Here is a 12,777-nt window from a genome sequence, read left to right as displayed (position 1 = left end):
TTCAGACCTGTTGCCTTGACGTCGCACGTTATGAAGACCATGGAGCGGCTGATAATACAGAATCTGAGGCCACAAACCAGGCACGCCCAGGATCCTCTTCAGTTTGCGTATAAGGAGAAGGTGGGAGTGGAGGATGCTATCACGTATTTGCTGCACAAATCACTCTCTCACCTAGAGGGGGTCAGTTGTGCTGTGAGGATTACATTCCTTGACTTCTCTAGTGCCTTTAACACCATCCAGCCCAAGATCTTAAGGCACAAACTAACGGAGATGGGAGTAGACTCTCACATGGTGGATTGGATAGTGGACTACTTGACAGATAGACCTCAGTATGTGCGGTTGGGAGACTGTAGGTCTGACACGGTGGTCAGCAGCACAGGAGCGCCGCAGGGAACCGTACTCTCTCCGGTCCTGTTCACCCTGTACACATCAGACTTCCAATATAACTCGGAGTCCTGCCATGTGCAGAAGTTCGCTGATGACACGGCCATTGTGGGGTGTGTCAGGAATGGACAGGAGGAGGAGTATAGGAAACTGATACAGGACTTTGTGATATGGTGCAACTCAAACTACCTGCGTCTCAATATCACCAAGACCAAGGAGATGGTGGTGGACTTTAGGAGATCTAGGCCTCATATGGAGCCAGTGATCATTAATGGAGAATGTGTGGAGCAGGTTAAGACCTACAAGTATCTGGGAGTACAGTTAGACGAGAAGCTAGACTGGACTGCCAACGCAGATGCCTTGTGCAGGAAGGCACAGAGTCGACTGTACTTCCTAAGAAGGTTGGCGTCATTCAATGTCTGTAGTGAGATGCTGAAGATGTTCTATAGGTCAGTTGTGGAGAGCGCCCTCTTCTTTGTGGTGGCGTGTTGGGGAGGAAGCATTAAGAAGAGGGACGCCTCACGTCTTAATAAGCTGGTAAGGAAGGCGGGCTCTGTCGTGGGCAAAGTACTGGAGAGTTTAACATCGGTAGCTGAGCGAAGGGCGCTGAGTAGGCTACGGTCAATTATGGATAACTCTGAACATCCTCTACATAGCACCATCCAGAGACAGAGAAGCAGTTTCAGCGACAGGTTACTATCGATACAATGCTCCTCAGACAGGATGAAGAAGTCAATACTCCCCAATGCCATTAGGCTTTACAATTCTACCGCCAGGACTTAAGAACTTTTTAAAAGCTATTATTAATGCTTTTTGAGATAGTGATTTAGATGCATATCATATTTTTTACTGAGTTAAGTATTGTATGTAATTAGTTTTGCTACAACAAGTGTATGGGACATTGGAAAAAAGTTGAATTTTCCCCATGGGGATGAATAAAGAATAAAGTATCTATCTATCTATCTTGAATCATCATACAGAGGCAGAAACCAGCACTAACACACCTCTGGGCAGGAAGATTTCTTCCAAGACACCTGATTCACTAACCTTTTCTCGTGATCTCAAGTTAAAATTCTCTCCACTAAAACAGAACTTTTTGTCTGGTAAGGCTATTAAAGTTCATTACCAAACTTCTCCCATTCCAACACTCCACAAACTGTCAACTATTGCCATCTTGCCTTCAAGACAGAAGCTTGTCTGTCAGAATCCATAACATATAACCGAGAGCAGTACAGAGAGTTATTACACTGCCTCACAACCATTCATGGAATTTGTCTTCATTCCGATAGAGGCAGATGTACCTGGTAGATACATCTGACAAAGGGCCTTGATTCGAAACATCAGTTCTCTATTCCTTTCCATAATCTGCTGAGTTCCTCCAGCACTTGTGTGTTACTCTGAATTTCCAGCATCTGTAAAATCTCTTATGCTTTTAAAAGTGTGGCAATCAGTAAATGGCCTTGCTTTCATCCCTCTACCCAACCATGGCTCTTGCCCTAATTTCTCATTTATAAAGCCTCTTCTGTAGAGCAGAATTCAGCCCATTGAGTCTCCTCCATATCAGTCAAATCTCCAGCTGGCAACTCAGTGCACAGCTCAACCATCAGTCTATTTCAAACATTGCGAAGATTGACACATTCCTTCCATTGTTTTTCACTTTTCTGGCAAAGAGTAATTAAATATCCTTCACTTGCCCTTGGTGAATGCTCCTCAGTCTCACAGTGAAACAATAACCATTTGTAAAAAGCTCAATATATTGACAGAAATCAAAGGCGACTACATGCTGACAAAATGTTCTGATTTTTTAAAAAATGTTTGTGTATGTAATGAAATAACACCAGTATGTGAACCCAAGGTCACAAGTACTCGGCCTGGGGGTACATCTTTCTCTCGTGTCAACTTCAAGACTCTCTCTTTTAAATACCCCAATCACTAAATCCAGGAACACAAGAGATTATGCAGATAAAATACTAGAGGAACTCAGCACTATCTATGGAGGTGACTAAATCAATGTTTTGAACCAAAACCCTTCTTCGGGACATTTAGGAGATTCACCACTCTCTGCATGAAGTTCCTCAGTTTTAAATTACCTGTCTTGAATGTTGTAATTACACCCTTAGTCTTTGTGATTCTCCTGTCATTTTCCTTCAGGACCTTATATATTTCCAGAACATTCCTCACCCCTGAACTCCAAGTGAACCAATCTCACTAGCTGCTACTGATAGTTCAACCTTCTTACCCCCAGAACCTGAACTAGTAAATTTCAGACTGCCTCCTATGCCACTGTACACGGTTTCTAAACAAACACTTGTAGTGCCATTTCCCTTCAAACCAAAAGCAAACAGAGCTTGAAATATTACACAAAAACATTTTAAAACCGCATATGCTGGAAATCTAACTAAAAGCAATGCTGGAGACACTCAGTGGGTCAGACAGAAAAGCTAAGTTCTCAAAAAATGAACATGCCTTATTTAGGCTTCAGCGTCAGGGATAAGGCCAACCCCTCATCTGACAGACTGATTATAAATTCCCATTATGATTTTTGGCAGCAAGGCAGTGCAGCCACCTTAAATATCATTCAACAGGAAAAACAGGTTTTGTCTCGATAGTGAATAAAATTGCCAATCTTGCCTCCAGAAGGGGAACAACTTCCAACATCTTGTTCAGTTAATTAGGTAGGAACGCTTGAATGAGTGGCATCTTCAGCAAACTCTACCAGACAGTAACACTGCCTCAGAAACCAGATGAGTTAATCCACAAAAATGTGCAGATCAGGTTACCAAAAGGGCACACCCATCCTGTGAACTCTTTCTAAAAACAAAACTGTGACCTCACAGATTCAGAGTCCGTGTTAGCTCTGCAGAGCAACACAAATCCATAGAATGGCACAGTACAGGAGCAGGCATTTTAAAGTGGAGGTTGACAGGTTTGATTATAATGGCATTAAAGGTGACAGGAAGAAAGCAAGCAGGAGGATGGGGCTGAAGGGGGAAAATAATTCAGCCATGAGGAGCCAAACGGCCTAAATCTGTATCTATGTCTAACGGTGTTAAGCTTTCTATAATCCATGCCAGTCCGCTGGCAGATGGTCACATCCCTGCTCATGTATGTTCCTGTCTGACAGCTTCTTAAACATTGCTAGCACATCTGATCCCTGTCACTCCAGAGGAAAAAAAATCCAGGTTAAGCCGATCTCTCCTCAACATCCGCCTGAAGCCCCTCTGCACTCATGCAGCAACCTTGCTCTTTTATGGCAAATATATTCACTCCCCTTTCAAGGGGCTGATCATCTCCACCAAGCCTACAGGCAGCTAATTCCAGACCTGGACCACGGTGCTCCAGATTTCCAATGCACATCATTAAATGCTTCTCATTTTTACTGATGACTGGGATTGTTTTAATTTAGATTTAATATGCCCACCAGTTGAGAGCATTTCTCATATCTACCCTCTTCAAACACATATTTCAAATAGACTACTGGAAAGTTATACATTTTAGACAACTGCATTGATAAATTTCAACTTTAAGAATGCCAGCCTATCCTCACACCCCAGGTACTCCATACTCTGGGGAATGGGCCAGTAATAAACAAATGCACAACTAGCATAATTGAATATATACAAACCTCCAGTGAATAAGTTCACACTATGTGAAAATATAAAAGGAGGCCCCAAGACTCAAATTTTTGAAGCATTTTAATATAAACTGCTACCAATATAAACTATCTCAGTCCCTCTTAACAGTTAAGACACAAACTCAATACTTTTGTTATACTGTTTTTATCAAGTATTGCACAAGGTAGGTACAAAATTAATATTACGATTACATTTGTCCATAATATATAGCAAAAAAATTTATTTTTACTTTAAACTCTTAACAGAAAATACAAATCTTGTTTTTTTTTCCAAAAAGGTGAAATTTCTACACTTTAAACACCATTGGGGAATAGTCTGTACACAACTTGAGTATTCTGATGTCTCCGAATGTGTATTTCTTTTTACAATTTGTAAAAAAGTATGCAAACTATCGCAGCCATCACAGATCACTGTAGTAAAAAGATATAAATGCAATACCGTGTTGTAGAAACAATATATACTCTGTATTTTACAAACTTCGTACTAAATTAAATTATACAATTACAAAAAGACCAGAAATCCCACTTTTATTAGTGCCAATTCTTCATTCAGCCCATGTCTCGTCCATGTGTAAATACTGTTCGAGGAGGTTTCATCTCCACAACATTTTCCATTTTTCTCTTTTTAAATTTTATTTAAAAAAGGTGCACAGTCCATATAAAATCATCTTTGTGCTTGGTTGGCAAAACTAAATATTGATGCTTTTTAAATAACCAAGTGCCAAACTACAAGCTTGTAACGCCCCAATTCAAATTTGTTTAAAATTATCTCAAGGGGGTAAGGGGGAACACCCTTGGGTTCAGTTAAGTTTAAACTTGTATAATCAGGGCTAAATATTTATATATAATTTTAGAGACCCCCCCCCCACCATCTCTAATTAGCCATGACAGGTTGGAACTGTTGGTTAGAATACTGCATGTTACCGAGGCTGAAACTCAGCCCTTCCATAAAGGATTTTTCGCTGAGGCCCCCATAGGCAAGCATGTCAAAGGCATTCCCATACTGGAGAGGACTGATGTTCAGTGAGCTCTCCCCTGGGAATATTGCACCGCTACCACCCTGCCCCTGGATGCCAGGGAAAATAAACTCCTTGGCATTAGGGGAGAGGGCTGAAGTCTTCTGCTGTTGCTGTTGGCTGCCCACACCCACGCCAAGCCCATAGAGAGAGTGCATGGATGTTGACAGGCCTTTCTGCTTCAGCAGGCTATTCACATTCAAGCCAAGGCTGGTGGGGGAGGCCCGAGCGACCTTGCTGTTGCGGCCGCTGCTCTTCATTTTGGTTGAGCCAAATTTCGTAGCAGCGAATGTGGCAGTGGTGAAGGTTAAGGGCTGTGCAGAGCGAGATATAAAAGTGGGACTCACAGCAGCAGATTGACCAAAGGGAGGAGAGGGGGAGCTGGACACAGGCGAACCCCCTGCTGGGTCACAAATGGGCATAAAGACCTGGGCCTCAGGGTTGAAGCTGTTTTTGATTTCTTTATCCAGGTCATTATTATCGTCCACATACAGCACCTTGACAGGCCCCTTCTCTCCAATCTGATAGGACACTTCAAAAGGATCTATCCACACACTCAAATCCTGAGGCAGGTTCTCACAAACATCCTTCATCTCGAGTCCACTTTCTTTGGCAGCACGCTCAATCACAGGGTCAATGGACTCCCCTATGTGCACGCACCTATATCCAGACCCTCTGTACGGCTTGTCCGGGTACCAGTGCCCTTCGTATTTCTTCTTCAACAGCCGTTCCAGCTGCTCACCAAAAATGTTGACTCGTCTCCGCGGGAGTTTGTTGTACAAGTATGAGATAATAAAGTTGAGCGCTACTTGGATTTCTAGCTGCATAGCTACACAAAAACCAGAATGAGCTGCAAACTGTGTTGCAAACCTAAAGAAATATTAACTCCTGTCAGATAGTGTTTAGGTCTCTTCAGAGTAGCTTGGTATCTTATAGTGTTGGTTAGGACGGAAGTTATGCTTCTCAGGTTTGCAATGATGTTTGTTCCTTTAAGGGGGGGAAACAAAAATAAAGTAAGAAAACCAGGAAAAGATTTGGTGGCATTTAAAAATCACTTCAATTCTCATGTTACATAAGCAGCAGCTTTGAAAAATGTGCTTGCTAAATGCAAAGGTACAAGTATTAACATAATTGGAAAAGATACCACAGTTCACCACCTTGAACATTTTAAAGCATTGATTCAAAACTAGAAATCAAATTAAAGCCAGATGGCTTTTAACAAAAAAGTCAACAACCTTCAAAATAAATCAAACACCTACGTCACACATTGAGCAACGCAGGCAAGTGTCCAAGTGGAAGAGAGCAGAGGGCAGCAACATGCAGAATAAATCAATCTCCTCAATATACCATGCAAGGGGGTAAAGTGTGCTTCTGAAAGGTTATGTTTGTTCATTGGGGAGATTATCCTGAAGGAGCCTCGGTTCTTTTATGCTTCAGGTCCCACATTGACGTCAAACGCGTGAGAGTGCAGCACAGGGAATGAACACGCGTCACGGCCAGTTAACCCCTGTGTGCTCACGTCGCGGGAAGAGGGTTTCCAATTACCAGCTCGCACCAAAGCAACAGGCAATTATCAAACCCCTCATTTCAGCCACAGCAAAGGGCGGTTACCTGCTGCTGCCAGGGAGGGGCACGTCTCCAAGCCAGTTGTCCAAAGGAGAAGGGGGGTATCAAACATAGGGGTAGGGGAGACGAGGAAGTGGGGAACCCAGGGGCAAGGGGGGGTGGCAGAGGGGAGGAAGGGGGTACGGGGTGGCAGAGGGGAGGAAGGGGGTACGGGGGTGGCAGAAGGGAGGAAGGGGGTGCGGGGGTGGCAGAAGGGAGGAAGGGGGTTCCGCGGGGGCAGTAATAGGGGAAGGGAGAGGAAGAAGCAGGGCAGAGTGAAGACAAACGTAAATAAACAGAGGCTTTCCTGCGGGAAGGGCCGGAGTCAGTTAAAGGAGAAAACGGGAGGGGGTAACATTAGCTGCTGTCAGGTCACGTACAGACACTCCCCGGCGCACACACAGTACACGCCCGCTCGGCTGGGCACACTGGCTGCCTCACGCCCGCCGTGTTTTTCCCACTCCTCGGAACGGAGGTCCCAGTCACTTACTCGGCTGCCGGCGGCCCGGAGCTTTCGCTGCCGTCCTTGACTGAGACGTGTGGGCGTGGTGCGGGCCGTGGGTGCTGGGCAGCTCCGTCCCTCCGGCCTCAGCGAACCCTTCCTTCAGCCGCCAGCGGTCACAGCTCATTGCCATCGGCCGCAGCTCGCCCCTATTTATAGCCTCGCTCCCGTCGCACGCCCGGAACTACGTTCTGTTGTTAAACGTCACGATGATGGACTGCTACTCTCGCGCTATCTGAAGTTTCCATTGGCCAGCAGCTTCCGAAGGCCCGCCCCCATTTGACCAATGTTATTAAAAAGTGAGATCGGTGGGCCGGTGTCAAACTGTCATCCAGATTGGCTGATCGACACGTCTGTCATCTAATCACCAATCGTACTCGACACTACCTCAGCTCTTTAAATGAAGGCCTCGGAAAATAACACCTCATTTCAAACTAAATTTTACCGGAAAATAAATGAGAATAATTAAAAACATTTTTACATACTAATTTAACTACAAATTATGAGAGTTTACACAATATTACAATAAATAATGTAAGGTACAAAGAATCGATAAGGAAAACATCTCTCGCAAACATTGGTCGCGGAAGGAGTCAATGATTGGGAGCAGTAAACGTCCTCTCACACTGATTGGCCCGCTCAGATAGTAGGGGCGGACTTTCAGCAAGCTATTCGCTGATTGGCTGTCGGTATCCAACGGGTCCCCGAGCTGCCGATGATTGGTGAGGTGAGGGGGCGTGATCCGGGCGAACTCAAGCCGCGCGTTCACGTTGCAGGGCGCGTACCCGGTGAATGAGGAGGGGGAGGAAGAAGAGGAGGAAGGAGAGGGAGAAGGGCCGGACAGGCATCTCAACAAGCGGCTCAAATTAATAAACTGCTTCGGCCGACCCTCCCCCTCGATGACAAGGGCAGTGCGCGCTCCTGCTGGTCCAAGTCAAGCGGCGGGGAGCGCGCTGCAGTGACGAGGTGAGGGGGTGCAGGTGCAGGTGCACGTGCCTGTTGTCGGGGTCGCGCAGGGAGCGGGTGCGCCCGCCGGGTCACTGCACCGTGCCTGTGTGCATTGAAAACTGCACATTTTCAAACACTGCTTTATAAACCACATCTCAAAATATTCCCATTCTTAAACAGACCTCTGGTTCGATAAGTTGGGATTCTAGGCCTCAAAATCTACCTTGTCATGATCTGACACTTCACCGCATCTTTTACTGCTGTTATTGCTTTACTTTATTCTAGCTCCACACAGTGTAATCATTTGATCCGATTGAACAGAATGCAAGACCAGCTCTTGGCACATGTGACAATAATAAACCAATGGTAATCAGTGAACGTGTTAGGAATAAAAGGGAGTGTGAGCCCACCAGTGAAAGGTGCGGATTATAGCACAATGGATGAGGGTGCTTTGTTGCATGATGGCGGTGCATCTGCCTGCAAAAAGAGGGAGGGGAGGAACGGCAAATTCATCCTTATTTGTGCAATTACCCGGATCCATCATCAGTTTAACTGAGCAGGTCCTCAGACATCAGCTGAAGGACAGCCGAGTTAGTCAAATCTAGTTGATTGTTTCAGTAACTATAGACATAAAAGATAGAATGCATGTAATCAACCATTACATTTGTTATTGGTCAGTGATTGGTATTAAACTACCAACCACATCACTAAAAGTTGGTTAGCGACAGGTAGAGGAATAATAACGTTTGATGGAACATTTTGGCAGTGGGGTAGGAAAGGAAGAAGGGATGTAGACGCTATCTGAATATAATTTTGAGCTGTCGGCCTCCGGATGAGTTAATGTTAATGAGGCTCAGTGCATACAGGAGAAAATATTACATTTTCATAGCTAATTTCAGAAAAGGAATGGTGCAAGATTCCTGATGAAGGGTCTAAGCTCAAAACATCAACACTTTATTCCCCTCCATAGACGTTGCCCGACCAGCTGAGTTTCTCCAGCATTTTGTGAGGTACTGGTCAAGATTTTCAGCATCTGCAGAATCTCTTGTGTTTCCATGTTTTCACTAATTTAAGAGCTTGAAGTGATGCATGGGGGGGATTCAAGTTCAAGTTTATTGTCATCTGACTGTACATATATACAACCAAATAAAACAATATTCCTCTGGACCATGGTGCACCCAGACAACATATCACACACAGCACAAACTGAAAATACACCATGTTAATAAAATGCATGTAGTAAAGGGAAGGACAGGTAAACTGTTCACTTTCTAGTGATCAGACCTTGGGGATGCCCGGGTATTCATTAATCTCACAGTCTGAGGGAAGGGATATAATGACATGACCTCAACCCTGTATTCATGAAGGGGATTCGTCACACCTGGAGAAAAATCCGAAGCCCCTGCCCTTCCCAACATTGCTCCTTGAATCGTCTGTGGTGTGGCAGAAACCTGAATTTGAGGCTAGTGGAGTTTTAAGCCCAGGCCAGTCTGTTTGAATAGGCCATCCCAGTCTGTTGGTGAAGACCTTCTGTAGATAAGCAGCCTGCAAGTTGCAACAAGGGGACAGCCCTCCCAACTCTGGCTCTTGGGGGAAAGCAGACACTATCCTCTTGCTAATCTCCACCCGTGCAGTTACCTTTCCTCTTTACGGACCGGGAGGGCAGATTGTGTATAGAGTTTCCAACGCTGGTTCGACTTCTTGGAGATTTCCTATATGACCTCTAACCGCCCACTCTCTCGCCATTGGCTGCTCGGATGGGGAAAGCCCCGCCCCTGACCCCTTGTTAATTGGTTGTTCAATATGTCCATCTTCGCTGACGTAGCCAGATGGAAGTTGGACAGCTTCTTCATTGCCTGATCCATGACTGTCGTGTCTCTCTACCATAAATAGTAAACAGGAGAGCTGAAAGGCGGCCTTTACCGTGCCGGGGGTCCGGCTCCAGCTCCAGCTCCAGCTCCAGTAGAGCGCCAGCATCACCTGTTCTTGTTTTTGTGGTTGGGGGGTTAAAACCGGGTATGATTATCAGTCCTGTAAAGGTCACTGGTTGGAACAGGCCATTTGGTCTGCGTCGGGGTAAAACGCTTCCACGCCAGTGTGAATTTTAGTTATCACCCTTTGATAGAAACAGCTGGGTACGGTATCGACCGTGAGCCCAATTTTTAATGTGCCGAGAATACCTTCTAAACGTTACAGAGAATACAATCAGTGAAAATAAAGCACTCTCTGAAACCAGAGAACTGCTGCCCCAGCAAATATATACATCTTTAAACGCCTCCTCAGAATCGGCCATGCGTCGTAAAATGTGTTCTTTTGTGGCAGCTGTACATTGCGATACATAATTTTAAAAACGACAATAAGAAATATATACAATGGATTCTGGTTAATCAGCCGCTTATTTGGGCCAACCCTTAACTACTCGAGAAATAGACGGGATTACCTTCGTTTATTTGGGACACTATACTGCTTAATTGGGACTGTTGCTGAAAGGTTTCCGACTGGCGTCGGTTGTGCGAACCTGTGTGGCCAAAGTTGCCTGCGTTTGTGTTCAAAAGCAGTGATTTTTGTCACTGATAGCTGGTGAGAAATAAGTAGCAAGGCAATTCGGAACTGTTTTGCTCACTGCGCTTTCAAGCACTCAGGCCTGGAGATACCAGAGACAACCGGGACTGAAAATGCAATGATAATCACTACTTCAACAAGTTAGGAATTTCTAGAGTATCAACAAAAATCTTGAATATTACAATTAATGAAAGTTTGGAGGATGCAATTGTCTCCACAACAGGTCCACAGCAGATTTCGTTTAAGGCAGACAATCTCTGAAGAGTATTGATAATGGCTGGACCTTGTAAAGACACTGCCCAGAAGGCAATGGCAAACCACTTCTGTAGAAAAATTTGCAAAGAACAATTACGGTCAAAGACTGTGGTCACCTACATCGTATGACAAGGCACAGAATGAACAAACAACTAGCTGATCTGTCTTGCTCCTGTATGCCTCTTCGTCACCGTCTGAAACTCTGTCTACAGTAGTTGTGTCAGTGACAAATTTATAGATGGCATTTAAGCTGTGCCAAGCCACACAGTCAGGGTGTAGAGAGAGTAGAACAATGGGCTAATCACACATCCTTGAGGTGTGTCAGTGTTGATCGTCCAGAGATGTTTTTTTCCAATCTGCAATGAGTGTGGTCTTCTCATGAGGAAGTCAAGGAGAAGGATCCAGTTACAGAGGCCCAAGTTTTGGAGCTTGTTGATTGGAACTGAGGGTATGATTATATTGAAAACCAGACAGCCTGTTAAAACAGCAGCCTGATGTAGGTATTTTATTGTTCAGGTGATCCAAGGCCAAGTGGAGAGCCAATGAGATACCATCTGCTGTAGACCTATTGGGACAGCTGGAGCAGGTCCTTAGGCAGGAGTTGAGTCTGGCTATGGCTGATCTCAGCACTTCATCACAGTGGATGTAAGTGGCACTGAACAATAGTTGTTGAGGCAACTTACTCTGCTCTTCTTGGGTACTGGTATAATGGACACCCTTTTGAAACAGCTGGGAACCTCTGACTATGGCAATGAGAGGTTGAAGATGTCATTGAACACTCCCACCAGTTGGTTGGCACAGGTTTTCATTGCCATACCAGGTACACCATTGGCCTGATGCCTAAAGGCTCACCCTCATGAAAGGTGTTCTGATATTGTCCTCTGAGACAGAGATGTCAGGGTCTCCAGATGCTGCAGGATTCACACAGGTGTAGTTTTAATCTCCGTTTCAGTGTGCATAAACAGTGTTTGGCTCAGCTGGGTGTGAAACATTACAGCCAATCATGATGTTAGGTTTTGCCTTATAGGAAACAATGGCTTGCAAAACTTGCCAGAGCTGATGTACATTTGACTTTGCCTTACCTTCAATCGGAATTGTTTTTTCACTCTTAGCTGGCCTTCTTGTATAGGTCTGGATTGCTGGTCTTGAGTGTCAAAATCTTAGCCCTCAGCAGGCTACAGACCTGATCCACAGCTTTAGGTTTGGATATGTCCCACACTTTCACCAACACAGGTCCTGATGAAGTCGGTGATAACTGTGGCATATGCATTCAGATTTCCAGTCCAGTAAGTGCTCCTTTGCCTCCCCGACCAAACCTACTCGGTCCTCACTATTGGTGCTGCAGTCTTTAGTCTCTGCCTCTATGCTGGGAGTAGAAGTACAGCCAAGCGATTGGACTTTGCAAAGTGCGAGCGTGTGATGGTACAGTAAGTGCTCTTAATGGTGGTATAGCAGTGGGGTGGGCAAGTGTGTTGGCTCTTCTGGTTCCGCAGGTGACTTGTTGGTGAGAGTTGTTCAGAGGCTTCTTCAAGCTGGCCTGGTTGAAATCCCCCGCAATGACAGGGAAGGCGTTATGGTGCACTGTCTCGTGACTGCTGATCACGGTGCTCAGCCCCTGTCGAGTCTGCCTGACAGTGGGGAAGCTCCCTCCCATCCCACATCTCAGAGTGGAAAGGAGAGCATCAGACTTCACCCTCACTCTCGCTTCACTGTAAAGTTTAAAGGTTAACTTTATTTGTCACACGTACGTCCAAACATACAGTGAAATGTATTGTTTGTGTCAGTGACTGAGGATGTGCTGGGGGCAGCCCGCAAGTGTCACCCTGCTTCCAATGCCTATATATTATGCCCTCAACTTACTAACCCCATCC

The 12,777-nt window shown here is 45.2% G+C and overlaps 1 protein-coding gene across 1 annotated transcript; it reads right to left on the bottom strand.

The window, feature by feature from the left end:
• Positions 1-4,147: 4,147 nt before the first annotated feature.
• On the bottom strand, positions 4,148-7,283 carry tob1a (transducer of ERBB2, 1a). Its single transcript, XM_073026486.1, has 2 exons — positions 7,130-7,283; positions 4,148-6,021 (listed from the first exon to the last, which is right to left on the bottom strand). Exon 2 carries the CDS (start codon positions 5,859-5,861, stop codon positions 4,893-4,895), a length of 969 nt encoding a protein of 322 aa, XP_072882587.1. The 5' UTR covers positions 5,862-6,021; positions 7,130-7,283; the 3' UTR covers positions 4,148-4,892.
• Between the last annotated feature and the right edge of the window lie 5,494 nt (positions 7,284-12,777).

The sequence above is a fragment of the Hemitrygon akajei genome, chromosome 22 (genome assembly GCF_048418815.1).
Source record: "Hemitrygon akajei chromosome 22, sHemAka1.3, whole genome shotgun sequence".
Taxonomy (NCBI): Eukaryota; Metazoa; Chordata; class Chondrichthyes; order Myliobatiformes; family Dasyatidae; genus Hemitrygon; species Hemitrygon akajei.
The sequence above is the reverse complement of the archived record's forward strand: the minus strand, read 5'-3'. Positions and strand labels throughout refer to the sequence as shown.

Bases quoted from the DNA above. Each gene is read 5' to 3' on its own strand.
- tob1a (XM_073026486.1), bottom strand. From the start codon at position 5,861: ATGCAGCTAGAAATCCAAGTAGCGCTCAACTTTATTATCTCATACTTG.